This window comes from Engystomops pustulosus, chromosome 5, assembly GCF_040894005.1.
Source record: "Engystomops pustulosus chromosome 5, aEngPut4.maternal, whole genome shotgun sequence".
NCBI lineage: Eukaryota > Metazoa > Chordata > Amphibia > Anura > Leptodactylidae > Engystomops > Engystomops pustulosus.
Window position 1 is genome coordinate 145,586,448 of NC_092415.1, and position 25,551 is coordinate 145,611,998.

Genomic DNA, 25,551 nt, shown 5'->3' on the forward strand with positions numbered 1-25,551 from the left:
GGTGGGGGGATGTTGCACATGTAGTATTGCTAATGTCGTATTTAAAACAAAAGTTGGAACCAAAAAGAGGCTGATTACGTCACAAACTGAAAAAACAAACATACACTTTTACAATCAGTATAAATTTTTTTCACATGTGATAAAATGTATTTCTAATAGATATAAAATATATCATGTTTTTTATTTAGATTTGTGGCATAATTAGCCTCTTTTTGGTTCCAACTTGGTTTTAAAAGGTGAATGTCACCGTTTCCTACTTGCCTTTAATGTATTTATTACTCTGGAAGAAAGACCCTTAGACATCAGGAGTTCCCTTTCAGGATGCACGCTGCAAGGTTCAGTTGGTCCGGTCTTGGATGTAGAACTGAGTCCTGGAAAAGAAAATCCTCTTCCGGAGGTAAGATTAGAGGGTCCTGGACAGCCATAGATCTGAGAAGCGGGTACTAGCTCCTTTTCTTCCAGTTCCGACAGATTAGGATTAATCTGTATTTGTCCAGGTAAATTTTCTGCAGTACCCTTGAGATCAAAGGGATTGGGGAAAGACATAAACTAGAGGTTGGTTCCACCTGTGGCTGAAAGCCTCCAGTATTTGATGAGATTCCCTTGGGCCTAGAGAATAAGAATTCAGACATTTAGTGTTTTCTCTGGTAGCAAAAATATCTATTGATGGATTTCCCCAAAGGGACATGCGATGATTTTTTTCCTGTTTTAGACAACACTCTTGCTTAGAAAATTCGCTGTCATGTTGTCCATTTCCCGCAGATGTGTAGCAGATGGAGAAAGACATTTGTTTTCTGCCCAAAGGAAACAGGGACTGAAGACTCTGTAGTCTGGTTCCTCCTTGTCTTCTGACACTGTAGTTGCATTGTCTGATAATATCATAATATATAAGGCTGGAAAAAGACGCAAGTCCATCAATTTTAACCTTTAAAGAATTAAATAAATGTTTTATCCCCATAACCCGTGATATTTTTTCTCTCCAGAAAGGCATCCAGGCCTCTCTTGAACATGTACATAGAGTCTGCCATAACAACCTCCTGCGGCAGAGAGTTCCACAGTCTCACTGCTCTTACAGTAAAGAACCTTTGTCTATGTTGATGGTAATATTGCCTCTCCTCCAGGCGCAGAGGATGTCCCCTTGTCCTGGTCACAGGCCAAGGTATAAAAAGATCTTTGGAGAGATCCTGGTACTGTCCGTTCAGGTATTTGTACATTGTAATAAGGTCTCCCCTCTTTTTTCTAAACTGAATAATCCCAAATTTTGTAATCTGTCATTGTATTCTAGTCCCCCCTTCCCCTAATAATCTTGGTTGCTCTCCTCTGCACCTGTTCCAGCTCTACTATATCCTTTTTATACACTGGTGCCCAAAACTGTACACAATATTCCATGTGTTGTCTGACCAGGGATTTGTATAAGGGCAAAACTATGTCTTTAGCATGAGAATCAGTTCCTCTCTTGATACATCCCATAATTTTATTTGCTTTAGCAGCAGCCGCCTGCCTCTGGTCACTAAAATTAAGTTTACCATCCACCAATAGCCCCAAGTCCTTTTCAGCTCCAGTTTTACCAAGTAATTGACTGTTTAGAACATAATTATACCTTTTGTTTCCATGGCCCAAGTGCATAACTTTACATTTATCTACATTAAACCTCATCAACCAATTCTCTTCCCACTCCTCAAGCTTCCACAACTCCCCCTGTAATGCTAAACTATCGACCTCAGTATTTATTACTTTACACAGCTTAGTAGCATCTGCAAATATTGAAACCTGACTGTGTAAAACCACTACAAGGTCATTAATAAAAATATTAAAAGGAAGTGGCCCCAATACTGACCCCTGTGGCACTCCACTGGTAAGGTCAACCCAATCTTAGAATGTGCCATTAATGACAACCCTCTGCTGGGAATAGGGGAAAATCTGTGTATTTGGGTAAGTAATTGGCTTAGTGATAGAAAACAGTCTCATTTAAATACCAACCTTTTATGTGGCACCGTGTCAAATGCCTTTGAAAAGTCCAGATATACAACATCCACAGCGTCCCCCAGATCCAGTCTTGAACTTACCTCCTTGTAGAAACCAATCAGATTAGTCTGACAGGACCGATCTCTCATAAACCCATGCCGACGCTGGGTTATAAGGTTGTGCACAGTGAGATACTCCAGGATAGCATCTCTAACAAACCCCTCAAGTATTTTCCCCACCACAGAAGTTAGGCTCACGGGTCCAGGTTTCCAGGATCGCCTTTTGATCCTTTTTTGTATATTGGTACCACATTTGCTTTGCACCAGTCCTGTGGAACATAACCAGTCCTCAGTGAATCTTCAAATATTAAAAATAACGGTCTGTCTATCACAGTACCTAGTTCATGCAGAACCCGGGGGTGTATGCCATCTGGCCCCGGTGATTTATCTATCTTAGTGGTTGTGAGGCGGTGCCGTACCTCTTCCTGGGTTAAACTGTTGACATTCCAAAAAGAATTTACATTATTCCTCATTGTGTCTTCCACCAGGGGATTTTCCTGGGTAAAGACCAGATTGGCCCTTTCCTCATCTCCTTCCACCATGACCCCCATGTTATTTCTAAGGGGACCCAAACTCTCTGTTTTTAGTTTCTTATCATTTATATACTTGAAAAATAGTTTGGGATTATTTTTGCTCTCCCTGGCAATATTTCTCTCGGTCTCTATTTTTGCGGCCTTTATCTGCTTTTTACAGGATTTATTTTTGTGCTTTCTTTAGACGAGTACCACTTGCAACTAGAGTCTCCCACACAGCTCTGAGTTCTCTGTAATTGGAAGATTGGGCTCTGACTTGTTGAAGCCATAGACCCTGGAGAAGATGGTGCTGGAACGTGGCACCCCATCCTGACAAGCTTGTGTCCGTTTTTATCGTGATTAGGGCATAACAAATCCAAGTCACTCCTTTGGATAGGTTCAATTACTGAAGCCACCAGCGGACCTCTCATTTCACTGACATTCGAATGTTTATTTTTCTTTATAAGCCTGAAGGGGTCGTGTTCCTTGTAGATAGAATCCAGTGTTGTAGAGACCTCATGTCAATGACACCATGCGACCGCAGGAATACATGCTGTTAGTTGACCAAGTAATCTCATTGCGGATCTCACAGAAATTTGGGATTTTCTCCTGAACAATCTGATCCGTTCCAAGAGGTTTGGCTTCTTTGGCTGTAAAAGAAAAGAAGTTTGTTTTTGTGAGTCCAATAGTACTCCTAAAAATTTTACCTGAATAAGGGGAACCAAGTTTGATCTTTTTGAAATTTACTATCCCAATTTTGTTAGAGTGGATATTGTCAAGTCTCAGGATGAGATTAGGTCGGACTCTGATCTCGCTAGGATTAGGAGATTGTCTAAATACAGAACAACCCCTTGGGTCCTTAGAAAAGCCACAACCTCTATCATTATCTTTGGAATATCTCCTGCCCCCAGAGTTTTTTCAAAAGGCAATGCACAAAATTGAAAGTGATTAGTAACCCCTTCTGGAGAAATAGAAGAAAGCCTCTGGGAAGAGGGATGGATGGAAACATGATAATAAGCATCCCTTAAATCTATCGTGCTCATAAAGGAATTTTGGTGAATAAGAGGGGTGCCGGACCATACCGACTCTGCTTCATCGTCTACAGACGCTTCAAAAATGGTTTAAATTCTTTACATTTTTAGACATTGGGTTTCCTGACTGTGAAGAGAGGGGAATAGAATCCACAGTGATGATATTCTGCAGGGACCTGTACTACTATACCCATCTGAAGTAGCAGCTGTACCTCTTGCCAAATAATTTGAGTGGAAGGTGAGAGGGATGGGATAATGAATTTTGAGGGGGGGGGGGGGGAAAGAAAATTCTATTCTGTAGCTGTTTTGGATGATATCCAGCACAAATAGATTTGAGGTTACTCTTGTCCACTCTTTGGCTAACATACAAAGTCTTCCCCGAACCCTGGGCGTCACCGTTTCTTACTTTTGGAAGAATCTGTGTTTTTTGATGCAAAGAGGAATCCTCAATCTTTTCCACCTTTAGGATAGCTCCAACAACCTTGTTTCCCTTTCCCCCAAAAAAATTCTTTTTGGTCTCTGGGCCCACGGAAAAAAAAATTCTTTTTGGAGTAGTCTGGTTTTCACGAAAACATTTTTTTTTTTTTTTTTTTTTTTTTATCTGTAGCCTTTTCCAAAACGGTGTCTAATTCTGGACCAAAAACAAAGTCATACAGACAATGGGATTCCACAAAGTTTAGTTTTTGATCAAATATCTCTTCCCCATTGCTTGAGCCATGTGTGTTTCTAGTTCATTTCAACCAGAAGAGGAGAGTTCTGGCCATGGATGTGGCTGTAATGTTGGTCTTTAGGGTTAGCATAGAGGTATCCCAAGTTTTTTTGAGAAGAGAATCAGATTTACAATCCATAGGATCCTGTAATTCTGCAGAGTCTTCAAATGGCAGGTCCATTTTCTTTGCTACTTTTGCAAAAAAGCAGTTGGAGGGTCCCCCAAATCTACCTCATCAGACATAGTATGACTGGGACGGCCTCTGATGCAGCAACAGCAAAACCAGCTAGACAGTACCTACTGGATCTCAGGATCATCTGATTCTATCTCTAGCAGAACTTAAATACCTTAAAGAGGAGCTTACCCCTTTTGTAGAAGCTGCAAATAGCGTCCGGATTCGAATTTCCCTCTGGGAAAACATCATTTCCGATCTGCTCCCTTAGTTGCTGGGTGTCCGGCAGCATGCTCCTTAGGGAGGACGTTGTCGCCAGCAAGGACGCCGTAAGCTGGCTTGGTCTGGTGTACCGCTCTAACAGGGCAAGTGTGTTGCGTCTCCCCACACACCTGGTTGATGAGAGGGAGAGATTTCTCTCCATCCTGACCTTGTGGGAACAGGAAAGACACTGGCAGGAGGATGTGGGAGAAGACCTCTGACCTCTGTGGGAACAGGAAAGGAGAAAGGGCATCCTCCAGGTAGCCTTTATGGAGGACATAGTGGGAAATGGATAATTTGATAAATGAATGCTATGAGGTGGTGGAAGATGGGGGTTAGGTTTACGTTGCGAGAGGCATGGTTTGGTAGACCTAGAGATCGCAACAGAATAAACTAAAGTCGTTAACATTGTGTCAAGTAACACTAGCTGCTTGCTACTTTTGTCAAAGGAATGTGATAGATTACAGAAGGTAAACAAAAAAAACAAAACAAAAAAAAAAAGAAGTAGTGTGTTCTACAGATTCTTTCCACAATGTGTGCATAGGATTATCACTTATGGTCCATGCAGTATGTTAGAAGTACAGATGTTAAAATGTGCACCCTAAAAGTTTGAATTTTTTTATTAAAACAGCAACACTGCTATCCATTGGCTATTTCTGCTATTGCATCTCAGCATTCAGGTCTAAAGTCATTACACTTATAATCAGAAAAATATACTGACATTACTCACCAATACTACAGCCAGGAATTTTTACTGACCCACATCAGAACAGGGGAAATCCTCTTTAGTATTAACATATCTTTCATTTTATCTAACATATCTGTTATACGCTGGGAGAAATTTAAATTGGACAAGTCAGGATAGATGGATATACATAACATACCACAACAAACTGGACATCTTTCCCACTAGTTAAATCTGGAAGGCTCTTATGCTTCATTTCAATGAGCAGCTCATGCATTGGGCCTTCTTTTTCGAAAATAACAGGAAGGCCTTTGAAACAGAAGATACATACAGTAAATACACACAAATTTAAGTTGACCTGCAGAAAAAAAAAATCCCACGGTCAGTAAAAATGGCCATTAATTTAGACAAAAAAAATATTAGTCACTTTTTGTGATCTTTAGGGGTCATTTAGGCAAACTAGTGTTTAATGGACAAATATATAGCTTAAAAGGAAAAAATCCATCAAAATCCAGCATGATAAACCAGGGACATTTACTCAGAAATCCAGGCATGTGACTGTGGTAAACTTCTTACATTTATTATCTATGGCCTCCTTCCTTCTAAAATTATGCTTTTTTTATGAACCAGAATGGCTCTAGGTGGAGGGTTATCAGAGCCGCTCCTTGCTGTAGCTCCAAAGAGCATGCACGCAACAGAAATCAGGGGGCGTGGGCATCAGAAAACCCGACGGATTCGGAAAAAACGCCGTATTTTTTATTTTTTTTTTTTAAAAGTGTCGCCTGACAATCGCTTACCTGCACCCAGCAACGGATCCTGAACTCCGACGGACTTTAGCGCAGCAGCGACACCTGACGGACATCAGGCGCACTACCTTAGTGAATCGCCGGAAGACCCGAATCCTCCACTGAGAACGCGCCGCTGGATCGTGACAGGACCGGGTAAAGTAAATCTGCCCCACAGTGTTAAAAGTTTTATTTTAGGGTCCCTACACAAATCAAAAGAAATCACATTTTCGACCATAGTAAACAATTTTCAGAGTACAGAAACATTTCTCATACCAGTTAGGTTTTGAATTTTCTGAAGTAATGAAAGCAAAATTGGCTGAGGATGTTCAAATCTTAGAAAAAAACAAGCCGGGAGTGCCATACTGGATTCATCAGTAAAGGAGGAAAACACATGGATACTAAAAAATAAAAAGCAAGAGTTCGTGACAGTCAACTCAGTAAAAAGAAAAACTAGAATAGGCAACATAATTGAAGCCCTCCATTCTGTTCCGTGTGCCTCAAAGGGTTCTGCTTTATTTAAATTACCCTACCGGCTACAGCAAGAGAGACTTGCTTCTTCCATTGTCGCTGTGCAGAGGAATCTGTCGTATCTGACTTGGGGTACATTCACACAGCGGTATGCCCGCCGTGTGGGCATACCGCCGTGTGCTGGACGTGAGGAGGAGGTGACCCCTCCTCCCTCCATAGAGAATAGCGGCGCACGGCCGCACACACGCCGAAAGATAGAGCAAGCTCTATCTTTTTGCGGTGTGCGGCCTGGATCGGCATCCCCGCCGTGCCGCTATTGCCGCATGCACAAATTTGCGGCCGCATGTACGTCCCTGCAGACGGCCATGTGAATGTGCCCTTATAGGCTGCGTTCATACATGACATTTACATTGTATTTAACATTTGCGTTTACAAAACACAACAGATGCATTTATAAAAACTGACACGGAGCAAATAGACCAGTGATGGCGAACCTTTTAGAGACAGAGTTCCCAAACTACAACAAAGGCCCACTTATTTATTGATGAGTGGCAACACAGGAATGTAATTAGTAATTTGTATGAAATTTGGATGATCATTGTAGCTTCCCTCCAGGGTCCCATAAACAGGAAAAATTGTCAGGGCCGGAGCAGGAGCTAAAATGATAACCCAGATCTGTCCACACCTTCCCACTCCTCCAGTAGTCCCAGGTGGCACTGTTGCTTTAAAATAGCTCTGTGCACAGCAAGTCCTGGGCTGTCTGGGACTGCAGGAAGATATTTGGAGTCCTCTCTGGTGATGGCCTGGGTGCCCACAGAGAGGGCTCTGAGTGCCACCTCTGGCACCAGTGCCATAGGTTAGCCACCACTGTCATAGACCCAGTTGCTTTATAATAGGAATTGTAATGCAATGTACTTTTTTTTTAAATTTCACTACAAGGATACTTGGCTTTTAGGGTGCAGTCACATGCGGTGGCCGATTGCAGCCGTGTTTCTGTGGAAACATGCAATCCCTAACCAGGGTGCTGGTTACCAACCAACGCATTTCCATAAAAACACATATGCTAATGTACTGAGACCCACCCCTTGGGCACTAGCGTTGCGTTTGTAAATGCAATGCTAAAACCACGTGTGACCTCACCCTTAAAAAAGACCTGTCACCAGAATTTTATCACCCTGACTAACAATGCCTGCTGATTAAGAGTTACAAGTTGTCCCCATATCACCTAAAATTAGCTGCCAGTGAGACACTGTACCTTAATTACAGAAGTTTTTCTGATATGCAAATTAGCTCTCCTGACGCATTTCTCCTGGCTTTGACTCTTCTCTCTCCTTGGCTGCCAGTAAACCACTCCCCCATATTTTGACCGACAGCTCTGCCATGTGTTACATTCATGTTATATGACCAGAGTGACATGTCAGGTCCTTTAGCCTCCTCACATTAGCGAACTGTACCCACACCGTACTGCATGTATGTGATCACAAAATCACAGTCATCAGACACATACATGGGGTAGATTTTGCAAATGTTAAGGGTACAAGACCTTTGACGACATCACCCTGGTCAAATTACATGAACTGCTGAAAAGTAAGGAGGCATAAGGCATGGGGAGGAGTAGATGGGAGGGGCTGGCAAGACATGCCCCCCCCCCCTGGTTCCAGGTAATAGAAGATAAAATTGATTTATGGGGATGTGAAGGAAACTATTTTTAGCTAAAAGAAGGGTGTTAGTTGATAGGGCTCTAAAAGAACCCGTCACTAACCACTACACTAAAGAAGTTGAAATTGATTGCAACTAGCACACGGCCTACCTCGATTTTCTGCTGCATTTTACAGCTGCAACAACTTAGATTAAATTTAATGTTTACTTGCCTTCCCCCTTCCTGGCAAACCTCTTGAAATAATGGTACTACTGGAAGATGGTACCAGTTTGTCGTGCCAGCAACAGTTACAGATACATTTGATCCAATCACACGAATGCCTGAAAGAAACTCACACGTTAAGCAAATTAATTGCAAATCTTTAAGCATAGGATAGGGGATAACATAGGTGAAGATCTAATTGCTGGGATCTCCAGCAACCCAGAGCAGAGTCCTGTTCACATTAACTGATGAATCACCAAGTCGAGCATGTAAGTTGCAGCTACATGCATATTTATGCATGTGAACTTTCCTATACTAGAGGGTTGTTTTTTTTTTGTTTTTGTTTTTTTAATGTGTCTACTTATTCAGATAATACATAAATAAAATATAATTCTAAGAAGGCATCTTACAGATAAGCTTTTTCAATAAAGATTGGTCACTGGTATAAAATGTAGGAAAATATGAGTTCTGACACTACAGCCGTACTACTGTGCTATAGGGTGCTCTCACAACCAAAGTATGCTCGCCCAGGTGAGGTAGAAGTCAGACAAGACAGAAATAAAAGGAAACTAATAAGGTTTCCTATAGAAATCAGGTAAATGATTTCCTTTACGGAGAGATATTTGCTGAGGAAATAATATTATATATATACTCACCGGCCACTTTATTAGGTACACCTGTCCAACCGCTCATTAATACTTAATTTCTAATCATCCAATCAAATGGCGGCAACTCAGTGCATTTAGGCATGTAGACATGGTCAAGACCATCTCCTGCAGTTCAAACCGAGCATCAGTATGGGGAAGAAAGGTGATTTTGAGTGCCTTTGAACGTGGCATGGTTGTTGGTGCCAGAAGGGCTGGTCTGAGTATTTCAGAAACTGCTGATCTACTGGGATTTTCACGCACAACCATCTCTAGGGTTTGCAGAGAATGTTCCGAAAAAAAGAAAAAACATCCAGTGAGCGGCAGTTCTGTGGGCAGAAATGCTTTGTTGATGCCAGAGGTCAGAGGAGAATGGGCAGACTGGTTCGAGCTGATAGAAAGGCAACAGTGACTCAAATCGCCACCCGTTACAACCAAGGTAGGCAGAAGAGCATCTCTTAACGCACAGTACGTCAAACTTTGAGGCAGATGGGCTACAGCAGCAGAAGACCACACCGTGTGCCACTCCTTTCAGCTAAGAACAGGAAACTGAGGCTACAATTTGCACAAGCTCATCGAAATTGGACAGTAGAAGATTGGAAAAACGTTGCCTGGTCTGATGAGTCTCGAATTCTGCTGCGACATTCGGATGGTAGGGTCAGAATTTGGCGTCAACAACATGAAAGCATGGATCCATCCTGCCTTGTATCAACGGTTCAGGCTAGTGGTGGTGGTGTCATGGTGTGGGGAATATTTTCTTGGCACTCTTTGGGCCCCTTGGTACCAATTGAGCATCGTTGCAATGCCACAGCCTACCTGAGTATTGTTGCTGACCATGTCCATCCCTTTATGACCACAATGTACCCAACATCTGATGGCTACTTTCAGCAGGATAATGCGCCATGTCATAAAGCTGGAATTATCTCAGACTGGTTTCTTGAACATGACAATGAGTTCACTGTACTCAAATGACCTCCACAGTCACCAGATCTCAATCCAATAGAGCATCTTTGGGATGTGGTGGAACGGGAGATTCGCATCATGGATGTGCCGCCGACAAATCTGCGGCAACTGTGTGATGCCATCATGTCAATATGGACCAAAATCTCTGAGGAATGCTTCCAGCACCTTGTTGAATCTATGCCACGAAGAATTGAGGCAGTTCTGAAGGCAAAAGGGGGTCCAACCCGTTACTAGCATGGTGTACCTAATAAAGTGGCTGGTGAGTGTATATACACACTGTGGTATTTGCAGGGTGTGCCAGATTCAGGAATTGTGGCCCCTGTTCCAAATGAATATGGCGCTCCCTGCACTGCTCCAACCTTTTTTTTTTTTTTTGGTGCACAAAAAACATAGGGCATGTGACACACTGCTGTTGGACTCCGCATGATTAATGTGGCACATGCTCCAACTGTGCACCTGAACCCCCCCTTTATGTGAAGAAATGTGTGTCATGTTGGATATAGGGCAGCCACCACACAAATGAGTTGCATGTGACACATATGTGGCACTGACACTTTTTAAATACCTGGGCATACAGTTTGCACATAAAAGAATGTGCAAGGTCCTTAGTAAATGTGCCCCAAAGTGTCCAAATGTACTTTGTAAATAAATAACTATGGGGAAAAAAAGTGTTTCTATTCCCCCATCTATTAAATATTAAGAATAAGCTTTACATATTTGACAACACTTCAATCATCCAACTTACAGGCTAAATGAAAATCTAAGTTCTGCGTACAGCAAAATGATGCCACTCAACTATTTTTATGGAGGAAAAAAGTGATAATTCTTTGAATAGTATTATGGAAACTGGGTAACAAACTGTTTAGCCCTTAAATGGAACTGATCTTAAAGGGGTATTCCAGGAATCAGCATAATAAATATACAAGTGGACACTCAAAATATAAGCTAATGTGTAATTAGTTGTTATTTAAAATTTTGCTCCCCTTAGCAGAAAATGCTGATGACATAGACTGTAATGAAGAATTAAAATGCTTCTGGCCCTTTAATAAGTCCGTTAATTTCCTCCACGTAGTCCGTTGCAGGACAGAAGATGGCTGCTTGTCACATGTCCACATCACATGTCCTGTACCTGCCTGGGCAGGGTCATGTGATCACCACCAAGTTTGGCTGTAGTCGGTTGGTTGCAGTGCATCCAGTAGGGCCAGTGTTTGGGTGATGGCAGTTACACATCATTACTATGGTAACAGAGCAAGAAAACCTGTTAGATCATCACTGGGAGCAGAGCATAAGTGGTAGGAGGAGTTACTGAGAACTAAAGGATCATGGAACTTGTAGTTTCCAGTGGCGGCCATCTTAGTGATAACTCCAACTACTTTAGAGAGGCCATAAATTTTGTAAATCATAAAATCTAATTATTTAAGCTCCGTTTTGTTACTAATGACATTGAGTATTGTTGTATTTATTTATTTATATCATCATGGGTTTTTGTGTCAGACGTTCATATTCCCGGAATACCCCTTTAAAGATTTTGGACCACCAGCCTGTTCTGTTGGACAGTGTTCGGATCTTATTGATGTCCTTCTACAGGGCTGCATCTGCCATGAGGAGAGATGAGAATCTTGCCTCGGGCAGCAGATAACTGAGCCTTCATAGGGGTGCAGCCTAGGGGAATGTAATGTGGGTGATCAGGTGACCACTGCTGCCTGAATCACCCACCATGAAATTAATTGCGCCTGTTTCTTTAAGAACACAGATGCATTTAATATACAGAGCGACGCAGGCCTGTTTGGGACGACAGCAGCTGCATGGTAGAGTGACTGGAGGTAAGTAGCCATTTAATTTTCATTTCTTGGGACAATCTTCAAGTATACGGATGAGGCTGTGCGTACTAGGTACTATTCAGTGTGGCGTGGCTCTGTATACTGTCTAAGGGCATCTGTATATAGAGGCTGGATTTTAATAAAACTTGGTAACCTTATATGGAGTACGGTATATAATTTAATTTGGGAGTATGTATATGTGGGCTGCTATAAATAAATTAGGCAACTGAATATATATAGATATATCTGATGTGAATATAAATTAGCTAAATTAACAGGGCATGTGGTATATACACAATTCTAGGTGTTTTACATACTATAAATTATTTGGGGGAACTATATAAAAAGGATGTTATTTGTAGGGAATAGTCGAGATTGTGTTTAGGAACACAATCCATTATACTGCAAGTTCCTTTTGGGGGGGGGAGGGGGCACCGTGTGGAGTTGTGCTGCTTGGAGCTGAAGACATTTGACTCGGAGTTCAGAGATAAAACATGGGTTGGAGAAATCGTAAAGAAGTCCACTTCCTGATGGAGCAGATCATCAACTGTAAGGTACTACCGTAGATACTAGATGTCACTAATGTCTGGGTCATTGACTGACTACTAGTTTGTGGGGTAGCATCTTTCTGGCACCGAGGGGAAGCATTTTCAGCTCAGGCAACTAAAAGGCTAGAGTCAGCCCTGTCCTTCTATATTCTGGGAGATTCAGCATTATGCAGAAAATGAACTCTCAATGCTTTAAACAAATGACTGATAAGGTAGGTGGTAGAGAAGAGTCACTCTGGTATGTCTGATAAGGCAGCTAATGAAAAGGTTATCCTTTTTAGACACTCCCAGAATGCACGGTTCTGAGGCACACAGGAAGGGATTTAAAGTTGTCCACAACTTCCGGATATATGGCACAACAATAAATGCCAACCCTATAAGACCCCTTTCACTAGACTCAGTGAAACAGGACCATAACAACCCAATTAAGCTGCCACAATTCTCCTTTATTATAAGCCCGGTCCATAAAGGAATAATATGGGGCAAGTAACCTTCCCGTTAGCATGTATATAAATAACCGAGACGTGGACGTGGGGTTCGTGGCTAGAGATAAAAGAGTAACACAGGTTAAATTTTATATTTAATTGCCTTAAGGGCACACTAGACAAGCAGTGCAATAAAAAAATTATATATATTTATTATACTCAGTTAAGCAGAGGACAAAATACAAAGGGCCTTATGTGTGGGCCCAATGTAACCTGATAGTCCACACCTTAAGATCTTTCCTCTGCACTTGATGGTAAATGGTTTCCCAGACAAAAGACAAAAACATCAGGGGTGTTCTGATTATATTAGGTGCAGACACCTCTTCACACTCCCAGGAGGACTCATAGGTCCCTCCTACCTGGTATTAAGTACAGAACCTTGGAGAAGTCATAGCTTCTCAGGGGGAAGTCATTGGGTCAGGCTTGTATCATTGGATCCAGGTGAATCCCTGGATTGCATGGATACCAAACCTGACCCACTTGCTATAGTACCATCCCAAGATATGTACATCTCTGGACCAAAAGATCCTAGAACCTAATTAGACATATCGATACAATGCCATGGACCATTACTCCAAAACTGTCCCTAATCAACGTATTGGGCTGATATTAAAAATTGTATGGAAACCTCCGAGTCGCCGCGACTGGGGAAATGCTTTGAAGCTCGCCCCCCGCAGTGTTAACACCCTAGCTAGGGCAATTAGGCTAATGAAGAGGAGGCTGGAGGAAGGATATGGGTGGCTTGATGAACAGGACAATATCTGGCATGTGGATCTCCCTTGTTCATCATCCTCTCCCCCCCCCCCAATGAAAACTCATTTAAACATCTTTCAAAGTTTTTTTCAGGGATGTTACACACTATGCTACCAGCAGCAGGGTGTCGCCATCTTGGTATACCTCCGATAATCTATGACAGAGCAGGGAACTTATTGTTCCCTCACTCTGCAATAGGCTGAAGTTGGGACCATAAACCCTGTGGGCGAATCGCCCATATTTGATGGGGACCCCTTTAAGGGCAAAGTGGCGGGCCCTAGGTGCCCCCCCTATAACCTGGCCAGTTACAATTTCGCTGTTAACATTTTTCTTACCTGGTTTTAGCTTTTCTTCCAGGATCTGATATGGTGAAATATAGTACTCAATATTCATTGGAGTTCCTAATGGACATAAATTGAGAAAAAAAATTGCTTGTTATACAAATCAATTATTTTTTAAAGTGAATATAAATTCAGTGAAAATGTATGTTAATAGGGAACCTATCCAAGTTTGACGGAGAACCATATTTTATTTTAGAACTTATTTCAGAAATTTCTCACAAGCTACCATTAAATTTTAAAGTAAAGTATTCAACAAATCCAGCTCACTAGCCAATAGGGGAATTAACTTTCTGACAGATATGCGATTCTGATCCCCATTTATATTTTATATAGTGGGATTTAACTCTAGTTAGTTCAATAAAAAACAAACATTTACCTCCACTTCTTGGAGAAAGAAGTCCTACTTTTCCATGTAGAATTGTTATTATCCTATCCTTGTCAGTTTTAGGTCTTAAAAAAAAAAATAATATAAATATATATACACACACACACGAAAAATTATTTTAAACAGTCTTATTATATCACAATTAAGGGTGCTTATAATTCACAACTGTTGAATGCCATAAGTGTCCGATTCGCACCTTTAGGGATAACTTGAATTTAAAAACTTCCATTCATCACTTTTAAGCCACTGCATGTTACAAACATTTCATTATAGCCTTTCGGATAGACGTGACCTGTCTGTTCAAAAGGGAGAATGCACTTTGTAGTTCCGCCCTTTACCTACTCTTTTTACCCTACCCTTTCTCAAGGTCCCCGTTCTATCTGGTGGCTGCATTGACCAAATCAGACCTCCAGAAGAACTTTAGTCTGATATGGCTTACTTACTCATTGAAGTCACAGCCTCAATTAGAGGCCCACATCTACACCACCAAGATTGACATCACTCTTAACCCACTGGAACTGGACCCCACACTTGCTTAGACTAAGGGGATGACACAAGAGGACGGAAGAACCAAATGCTGGGAGATTAAAACTGACGTGGTCTTTCTTATAGGTTTGCTGTCCAACAGACGATCGTCTCCCTGCCAGACTCCTTGCCTTTGGGACCGTCTTATGACCTTTTGCTATCCTTCTAGACCTCCTAGAGATTTTGACAACACAGCCCTCATTATCCTAAGGGGGTTAACGAAAAATGCTCTATGAATGGAATGGTTCCAGCATATGGCAGCAAATGACAGGTTAAGTAAAAAAAAAAGTTTATTGTACATTTAAAAACATGGAAGCACCTCAAAAACATAACAAAGCTTGTGTATTTAGGACCATGCATGGTTCACAATGCATATGTTTTGTAATATTTTTCCATACAGGAGTTTATCTCCCTCACCGTGTATGGCCACATGTGGTGTACCTTCAGGAGACCCTTCCGCTTCTCGCTTATTTTCCTAACACGTTCTCACTTTTTTAAACTTTTTGTTTTAGTAAATCTATTCTCTCTCCTAAGAGTAGGTGGGGAAGATGGAGGTAAAGGCCACCGTCTCCTCAGGGGAAAAAAAAAAAAAAAAAAAAAAAAAAAAAAAAAAAAAAAATCGGCCCAGCATGTCCTGGGGACCATTGAATTTTATTGTGCACCCAATGCTGGCCAAACTAACTGATCTTGTTTCTCTAGTTGAATACAATACGCAACTGTTCTTTGTGGTTACTCGAATTGTGCTTTGAACCCATGTCGCCCTCTGTCTTCCTATAATCTTGCTGACTTTGCAAGGTGGTGGTCGGATAATAAACTGCCCAGTTTCTCCATCACAAAAGGGACTTCACAATTTTTTTTTGGTTCATACCTACACTGTACTGTGCGCTCTGTCGCCATCCTGCCAAAGTACAGACAACCTACTACTACCACTGTGTCATTTTGCTTCACCTCTCAACTTCACAGTGGCATTGGTGTTTTGATAATTGCTGGGTCAGGCCAAAATGTCAACTTATTAACAATGCCTGCTAAAAGAAAAATCTTGAAGTTTAAGAAATATATCACGTGCACATGGAAACTTCATTTGATTGACCAATACCCATTACCACTACATTTTGCTGAAAAGTACAGTACCTGCTGAGATTAAACAATGCACTTATATCCTCTTCTAGGCTACGCAAGGCAATATAAACTTTAGCTTTGATATCACTAGGAAAAAAGATTTCAAATGATTTTAAAGTCATGGTTCATTTAAGAAAAACAATAACCCCAAATCATAAATGTGAACAAAATATTGCTTATGTTATGTTACGTTACAATACAAGTATGCACTGATTTAGTAGTGACTATAGTAAACCTAGTTATGTCTGTCATGTCACTAGTTATACAGGATAATGGGTTTGCTTAGAAAATAATGCATCTGGCCCAGCTAGCAATTCAGATACATGAAGTGGGCAGAGCAGACTGACTGCAGGAGGTGGGGTTGCCTGACTGACTGCTTCCTACAAAAGAATAAAAGATGATTTTTCATGCATGCTGCAACCTAGAAATATGCTAAAACAAACACCTCCACGGGATGTACATATTACAGAAGGAGGTACGATTTCTAAGAAGGGGAGGGGGGTAGTTAGTTCTCGTTAGCCTTTACATTTATCTGGGAATTCTCATACACCCATTTGGCAACTGCTTCCAAATTCTGACCTCAGTGGTTATACCTTTATATGTGGCATTCATAGGAATGCATAGCGCGTTACCTCTGCAGTAAAATAAACAGCTGTCTGGGGACCACTAGAGCATATTGGGAGCAGGTAGAGATGAGAAGAACATACCTATTGCCTGGAATGTTGTACAAATGTATAAGTCCCTCCAAGCTTTTGCCAAAACCTTCAAAATCTTTAGATCTACAGGGAATATAAAAGTTATTAGTTAATATGATATATATTATATATATTATAGATTTGTAAATAATTAGTGATGGTCTTAGATTGGTATAATATATATATATATATATATATATATATATATATATATATATATATATATATAAAAAAACACTAAAACCGTGGTCAAAGTTGGCTGCACAACTTTTAGAAGACCAAAGAATGAACCATCAATTTTATGTACATTTAGAAATCAAATAAGAATATTTGTAAAAACTACAGTACGTGAACAAAAAAATATATATACATATACCTGAGAAGTAGAAGTAGTTCATTGCAAACCTGGGAAACCAGAAAAAAATTACATTAAGTTTTTATAGACTTTTTTTTATTGTAGGTCCACTTTGAAAAGCTGCTTGTCACCCAAATACAAGATTTGAATGACATGCATTAATCCAACTGTGCTATTGATCAATTTGGGTTTTCATTTTTAATCCATCCACCCATTGAAAAAAAATTTAGATGCAAGAGCAATAAATTTATATGCGAGTTAGCTTGTACTTACCAACAGTGCAAAGGTTGTTTCCCCAACTCCACAGAAGTACCTCGAAGACAGGAAAGAAATCTGAAGAGCCCTCTTCTTACCTTCAGTTTTTTGGACAGAGAATAATCTATCTATTTCAGGAGTACACCCGAAGGGGAAAAACAAGGTGGTGGCAGATTGGACTATAGTGACAAGATGGGGTAACCCTTGTACAGACCTTTCAGGTACCTGCTTTTTTCTCTCTATCCCAAGCAGACTCCTCATGTGGGGTAGATGCTCTGGGTCAGCGGTAGTCACACAGCCTTTTCCCCCCCTTCTCATATCCAATCTCAGGTGATCTTGGAGGCTCTTTCCTGGCCAAGAAGATCCTGCTTTCTGCTTATAATGGAGATGGCAAGGGGGGACTACATGGAGTTTCCAGTGTACAAAGACCTTCTTTTCCAGGGTCCGGTCATTCATCCTGCAGTCCATCAACTTCGTCTGGCAGCACGGGGACTGCATTGGGAATGTTAAGGAGCAAAGGACTATCGGAGAAGGCAATTGCTACCCTCTAATCAAGTCGTAAAGTTGTAACCTCCAATATATAAATTAGGATTTGGAACGTATTCCTTAAAATCTTAGGATAGATGGGACCATGCTTCCATGCCTGACATTACTTTGTAATTGGACTTTTTACAGAATGGACTTGACAAGGGTCTTGGGGTCTCTACCTTGAAGTTCCATATTTTTGGATTTTAGGTTAGCAGACTTTCCACTTGGAAAAGGTTCATCAAGGTGGCCCCCACTTAAGTCTTTTGTTCCTCCATGGGACCTTCTCATGTATTTCACCAATTCCTTAGTTTCAAGACGGCCTTTCTGCTAGCTATATCTACCGATTTAAGGGTCGGGGAGATTCAGGCATTTTCCTGTAAATCCTCTTACTGTAGAATATTAGAATATTGTGTCATCTTAAAGCATCATCCTTTTTTGCCAAAGGGCAAGACACAGAGCATCGCTGTATAGAAGAGGACCTGCCGGAGGGGGGGGGGGGGGCTTTATACTTTTTTTTTTTTCTCTTGACCAGAGTATAAGCTGAATTGAGGTTTTTCAGCACATTTTTTGTGTTGAAAAACTCAGCTTATACGAGTATATACGGTAAGCGGAACTGGTAGATCTTATTTGGCCCACAGTAGGTTTGGTTTCCAACTGTATCTGAGGCTCTAGAGATTCCAGTTACAGTGGAAACCATGTGGAAAAATATGGATCTTTTAGGACCCCATGGGGGACATCGAATTTAAAAGCACACACATAAATAAATTAAATATGTATATGCAAATTTTGACAGTTATTTGAGTAACTTAATACAAAAACCATTGTTCATGTAAATGGAGGAAATTATGTTACCGTTGGAGATTCACCATGGTGAGCCAGCTTCACAAATGCTACATGTCCATTTTTCTTCACTTGAACTTCTATGTAAAACATTTCTGATGTTATGTAGCAGATTCTTCCGTTTGGGCCCAAGTGGGATTCCAGTCTGTTAGAGAAGCCACAAATGGTTAAAGACACTATGCATAGGGCTATTGTGTACATAATATTGACTTCATAGCAGTTTTGACTTAACCCCTTAGCGCTCCATGCCGTACTAGTTCATCACTGGCTCAGTGCAGTACTAGTATGATGCGAGGGCTCCCTTTTGTGACACCACATCACATGACGTGTTAACATAGCGGTGGGACGCACATGACGGACTCAGGAGAACCTTCTGCTGACGTCACCCAACCAATCGGATCGGTCCCACACATCAATCGCTGAGATTTGCCAGGCAATCCTGACTGACCAATTGCAGAGTTCATAGGCTGAAAACTTGTTTTTAGCTCCCTCCCTCCAGCGGCTCCATTTTGGCATCGATGGAGAGAGGAGCAGAGCATTACCATTTGCACCAAAACACTATTTTCCTATCTGATCTTTATTGATCCCATCTGTTCCCTCCTGTGTCCTGTGTGATCGCCTTGCATGATCACACTTGTGTTCCATTTTTTACCCGCATCTCCTGTCTGTCCCTTCTGAACCCAAATGCACTTTTCAGTGCGCTGTATTAGCGTTGTTCTGCACTGGACGCACTTTTCAGTATGCCATGTGAATAGCGCTGCACAGTACCTTTAGCGGTAGTTAAGTTGTCTTCGGGCAAGCTAGGTGCATTTGTGCAGTGCACATAGGTTTTTTTTTTTTGGTGCCTGGTATTAATTTTTCCAGAGAGCTCTAGGTGTACCCGTAGTTGCGTGCACTTACCTATTTTTTTGGTGCCATCTGTGCGGCTAGACGGTAGTTGGGTGCACATCTAATTTTTCTGGTGCACATTTTTTTTTTTTCCTCTCAGAAGACATACACCATGTTGGGAGGCATACAACAGGCTTGCCTCGTACACCGAGTCAGCGATTGAAGTGCCTGGGGCTTCCACTGACCCACATGGATAGCCCCAGATAATTATACCCCTGAGGTCGACTTTATGGGCCAATCTGGAATTAAATTTGACATGGTAGGGCCAGAGCTGTTGACTTTAAGGTTTTTGTTTTTTTTAAATGAGGAGCTGACCCCAGTTATGATCGTTTATTTAAAGGGCACCTACCACCACGATTCTACCTATAAACGTAGAACGGGTGGTAGGTGGATGAATGGGACGTAAGGATAGCCCTTTTTGGGCTAATCCTTACGTCCCGGCTATCCTTTTGTAAACTGTAATGAGTTTATATGCTAATTTTTTTAAGCGGCTACTGGGGCGTGGAGTAGCCGGACACGAGGCTACTAGTCGCGGCTACTCTACGCCCCAGTAGCCTCGTTCCTCCGCCAACCAGGTAATCTACGGTGCGCAGCTCCCCGTGGGTGCGCGGCCGTAGCTCCGAGGCCGGCGCTACTGCGCATGCGCAGAACGCCGGGTACTCGGACGAGGGCGTGCAGCTACTCTTTATTGTGTGTTAATGACAAGAGAAAGAGGTCCATGTATTAACAACAATACATTAACAACCACCACCCCTGTCCCAGTGAGAGGTACCAGTACAGAACCCCCCAAGCCAGACTGTGTTTTAGATTATAATAAGTATGTGGGAGGGGTGGACTTGTCGGACCAGGTGCTTCAGCCATACGACACCATGCGGAAGTCGAGGGTGTGGTACAAGCAGCTGGTCATGCACATCATGCAGATAGCACTATATAATGCTTAAGTGTTATATCGATATGCAGACCAGGGGGGAACTTTATTACCACCACTTGAAATTCCAAGAAAGTACTTTCTTTTTGCGGACCAGGAAGTGGGGCGGGGGGGGGAAGGGAAAGTGCCAGCACTTCTGGAAGCGAGGCCACATCACGCATTGTACCCGGGCAGCACTTTCCAGGAAAAGTTCCCCAAACTGCCAAAAAGGGATGGACACAGAAGAGTTACAGGAAGTGCTCCAAAAAAAGGCATTCGGAAGGATACCATTTATCATTGTAAGACATGCCCAGAAAAAACAGGACTATGTATGAAAGATTGCTTCCGAATTTATCATACATCCCTGGATGTGCCCAGGAAAACACACATAATGATATTTAGGGTGTTTGTCTCCCGTGGCAGGAGCTGGGAGCAGGAGATGACAGCCTGTAGGGTTAAAATTCGAACTATACCCCTAGATTAATTAATGGAGGGGTGTAGGTTACAAAATAGGGTCAGTTCTTAGGGGTTTCTACTGTAATGGCCCCTATTCGCATCTACAAATGCTTCCTGATGCAGAAAAATAGAAAAAAAAATTAAAAAAAAAAAAAAAGGTACAATGCCTGTGATCCAAATACAAGTTATTTCCTTTTGAGCCCTGCCGTGTCTCCACCCTGCAGATTATTGCTGCCTGTGGGGTATTGCCCTAAACGGGGTAACCCGCAGAATGATTTTTGATTTTTTGTCACTACACTGGCATATTTGATTAATTGCAATATAATTTTTACTCTGCACTACTCACTTTGTATTACATTTGGCTCAGCATCTTAGGGGCTAAAATGCTTATACAACCCTACATACATTCTTTGAGGGGTGTGCTTTCCAAAATGGGGTCACTACTTGGGGGTTTCTATTGTACTGGTTCCTCAGGGGCACCCCCAACACTAATCTAGTGAAATCGGAGCTCCAAAACCTACATTTTGCTCCTTTCCTCCTGAGCCCTGCCATGTCTCCATCCTGCAGATTATTGCTGCCTATGGGGTATTGCCCTAACTGGGGTAACCCACAGAGGTTGCTACTAAAACTTGAAACCTTCTCACATCCTTAAAAAATAGAAAAAGAGGACCAATGGCAAAAAGGTTGCTACAAAAAAAAAAAAAAAAAAAAAAAAGTGGTTTGCCTTTTGTTCAAAAAGTAGAACATTTTAAAAACATGTAATATTTTTCAAAGTTTTCCTAAATTATTGAATTGTTGCCCCCCCAAAAAACAAAACAACAACTGATCAACGAAATGACACTTAACATAAACTACAATGTATCACAAGAAAACAGTCTCAAAATCACAGGGATATCTTAAAGTGTTGAAAAGTTATCACAGGAACACTGTGGAGACACTGGTCAAATTTATAAAAAAGGACTGAGCCTTAACGTACAAACAGGCTGCGTCCTTAAGGGGCTAAACAAAAATAAATAAATAATTGGAAATGATGTTACACACCCAGGGCCATCAGCATACATATACACTCACCGGCCACTTTATTAGGTACACCATGCTAGTAACGGGTTGGAATCCCTTTTGCCTTCAGAACTGCCTCAATTCTTCGTGGCATAGATTCAACAAGGTGCTGGAAGCATTCCTCAGAGATTTTGGTCCATATAGACATGATGGCATCACACAGTTGCCGCAGATTTGTCGGCTGCACATCCTTGATGCGAATCTCCCGTTCCACCACATCCAAAAGATGCTCTATTGGATTGAGATCTGGTGACTGTGGAGGCTATTTGAGTACAGTGAACTCATTGTCATGTTCAAGAAACCAGCCTGAGATGATTCCAGCTTTATGACATGGCGCATTATCCTGCTGAAAGTAGCCATCAGATGTTGGTTACATTGTGGTCATAAAGGGATGGACATGGTCAGCAACAATACTCAGGTAGGCTGTGGCGTTGCAACGATGCTCAATTGGTACCAAGGGGCCCAAAGAGTGCCAAGAAAATATTCCCCACACCATTACACCACCACCACCAGCCTGAACCGTTGATACAAGGCAGGATGGATCCATGCTTTTATGTTGTTGATGCCAAATTCTGACCCTACCATCCGAATGTCGCAGCAGAATTCGAGACTCATCAGACCAGGCAACGTTTTTCCAATCTTCTACTGTCCAATTTCGATGAGCTTGTGCAAATTGTAGCCTCAGTTTCCTGTTCTTAGCTGAAAGGAGTGGCACCCAGTGTGGTCTTCTGCTGCTGTAGCCCATCTGCCTCAAAGTTCGACGTACTGTGCGTTCAGAGATGCTCTTCTGCCTACCTTGGTTGTAACAGGTGGCGACTTGAGTCAGTTACCTTTCTATCAGCTCTGCCCATTCTCCTCTGACCTCTGGCATCAACAAGGCATTTCCGCCCACAGAACTGCCGCTCACTGGATGTTTTTTCTTTTTCGGACCATTCACTGTAAACCCTAGAGATGGTTGTGCGTGAAAATCCCAGTAGATCAGCAGTTTCTGAAATACTCAGACCAGCCCTTCTGGCACCAACAACCATGCCACGTTCAAAGGCACTTAAATCACCTTTCTTCCCCATTCTGATGCTCGGTTTGAACTGCAGGAGATGGTCTTGACCATGTCTACATGCCTAACTGCACTGAGTTGCCGCCATTTGATTGGCTGATTAGAAATTAAGTGTTAACAAGCAGTTGGACAGGTGTACCTAATAAAGTGGCCGGTGAGTGCCTATTTTATGGTGTGACCTCACAGCAAAGATTGGAAATATTATAGGGATTTATATGAGGGTAAAAACGCAACATATAAGGAGTCTTTTTAGCAGGTCCAATTAGTGTTTAGGGGTGTCTTCTCTGGTTTATTGAACTTTTTTTCATTGAGAAAGTTTCATTGTTTCGACTTTAATAAAAACCCCTTTAATGGCTGGTTTTATGGAAAAGGGGTTTATATACAGTTGTATATAATTTTTTAAGGATTTTAAAAAGCAAAATGTTACCTCTCTGCCCGACCTGTTTCAACTGTGGTGCCGACTCTCGTTTACAGCGGCCTGCAGTGCCTTCCCAACCAAAGCACAAAAGCTGAATGGGAAACAAGGAGAATCTATGCTCTTTATTACTTTTAACCCCCCCCCCCCCATACACAAACATACGTTATTTATATAAATATATATGACTGCCCAACCACTTTAACAAGGTTTGTAAAACCTACATTTTAGGTGATAGAATCTGTAAGCACATTTTTAAAAAGTTTGATTAACACCTTAACGACGCAAGGCAATATAGATAGTCTTTTTCAGTGGGTACTTTGCACAAAAAGACGATCTACATCGCCATATATTGAAAGAGTCACCATGTGTAAGCGCATGGTGACAAGTCCATGACGACAGCTGATCGTCACCGACATCGGGCCAGGGACTAATCACAGCCGTCTCTGCCCGACGATCACTGCTATTGGTCAGCAAATGCAGCCTGACCAATCCCAGTTCAAAAGGGAGGGGAGAGCTGATTCCCGGGTCCAATTCCATCATATTTCGTAACAGAAGTGACAGGACAAGAGCCGTGTATTCAGAGTGCCCCCTCAAATACCCAAACCCAAATACCCCTCCCCCCAAAAAACCCACTCCGACCCTTCCACACCCCTGTTCCATATCTTTATTCAGTGTGACAGCCAGAGCTGTCATTTTTTTTGTATATTTTTTTTTTGTGTGCGATTAGAGTTACTGAATATAAGTGATCAGGGTTTCTAAATATAGGGATTATATATTATATATATATTACACACACAAAAGCAGATCTTGTACTTCATTACATACACCTACACATTCAGCTTTTGTATCCCTTCCTGCACTAACATTTCAGTTACTGTTTTTTGCTTTATCATAAAATTTTTCATAAACCTTAAAAAAAAAAAAAACTAAAAAAAAAAAAAAATATATAGGTTTCTACCACAGCTAAACAGGTGTATTCTGCGGATTAGGCATTTGCCTACATGTGTTTAGATACAGAAAGTGTTTTTCATCACTTGCATTGTCTAACGTCCTCCTCTTGTGACAGTGATGAGCCTTCACAAAAGCGCTGTAGGCTGAGTGAAGAGCAGTCAAGTGACCCCAGATGGGAGCCCAAATATGTTTTCTCCTTAAATTCCAGCATTCAATTCCAACCCAGGGATCGGGTTCTGCATTACAGTTATAGTAGTCAGTGTCCTGCTGCTGTTGACCATGCCCAAGACCGATTATATAAAATAAGGCCAGTAGTGACTCATTTTAAAGAGAAATTTATGGAGGCTTACACCCCACAAATAATATAGCCATCGACGAGTCACTTGTACTCTTTAGAGGTAGGCTTAAATTTCGGAAATATTTGCCACGCAAAAGAGCTAGATTTGGGATCAAAGTTTACAAGCTTTGTGAAAGTGAAAGCGGATGCACCTAAAAATTCTGTATCTTTGAAGGAAAGGACTCCCAGATCTGTCCACCTGAGTGCCCCCCTGTCCTAACCACGTCTGGTAAAATTGTGTGGAATCTTTTATTCCCCCTGTTGGGTAAAGGCTATCACCTTTACATTGATAATTTCTATACAAGTGATCATCTCTTTCAGTGCCTCCTTGAAAAAGCAAGGCCTGCGGAACAATAAGGAGGAATCAAAGAGGCCTCCCCAAAGAAACCTGGTGGACTGTAAATTGAGACGGGGTGAAAGACAGTCCTTGTGTCAGAGTAAAATCATGCTGACAAAATATATTTACGAGCCCCAAAAGCTTTCATTATACCCCTAGATGAATAATTTTACTTTCTGGTTGCGGTTTTCAATAAGGTTCACTTATGGTGGTGTTACATTATTCTGTTAGCTCAAATCTACAATAAGTGTGGTGGAATGGGGCCTATAAGTCACTATTGCTTTATCCTGGAAGCCTTGAAGGGTTTGGTTTCCAAAATGGGGTCACTTGTTGGGGTTTTTAACAGTTTACATTCCCCAGAATCCTTGTAAATGAAT

At 41.7% G+C, this 25,551-nt stretch overlaps 1 protein-coding gene across 2 annotated transcripts in view; it reads right to left on the reverse strand.

The window, feature by feature from the left end:
• LOC140133303 (mediator of RNA polymerase II transcription subunit 1-like) overlaps nucleotides 1–25,551 on the reverse strand; it is a 61,757-nt gene that overhangs the window by 15,792 nt on the left and 20,414 nt on the right. The window contains exons 5-13 of one of the 2 annotated variants that reach the window (XM_072153322.1): nucleotides 18,780–18,912; nucleotides 17,166–17,194; nucleotides 16,802–16,873; nucleotides 16,107–16,181; nucleotides 14,442–14,515; nucleotides 14,060–14,125; nucleotides 8,522–8,630; nucleotides 6,456–6,580; nucleotides 5,594–5,703 (exon numbers count right to left, since the gene is read on the reverse strand). In XM_072153322.1, coding sequence (XP_072009423.1) covers nucleotides 5,594–5,703; nucleotides 6,456–6,580; nucleotides 8,522–8,630; nucleotides 14,060–14,125; nucleotides 14,442–14,515; nucleotides 16,107–16,181; nucleotides 16,802–16,873; nucleotides 17,166–17,194; nucleotides 18,780–18,912 — 793 coding nt within the window. The remainder of the gene's footprint in view (nucleotides 1–5,593; nucleotides 5,704–6,455; nucleotides 6,581–8,521; nucleotides 8,631–14,059; nucleotides 14,126–14,441; nucleotides 14,516–16,106; nucleotides 16,182–16,801; nucleotides 16,874–17,165; nucleotides 17,195–18,779; nucleotides 18,913–25,551) is intronic. The other variant, XM_072153324.1, reaches the window with a different exon arrangement.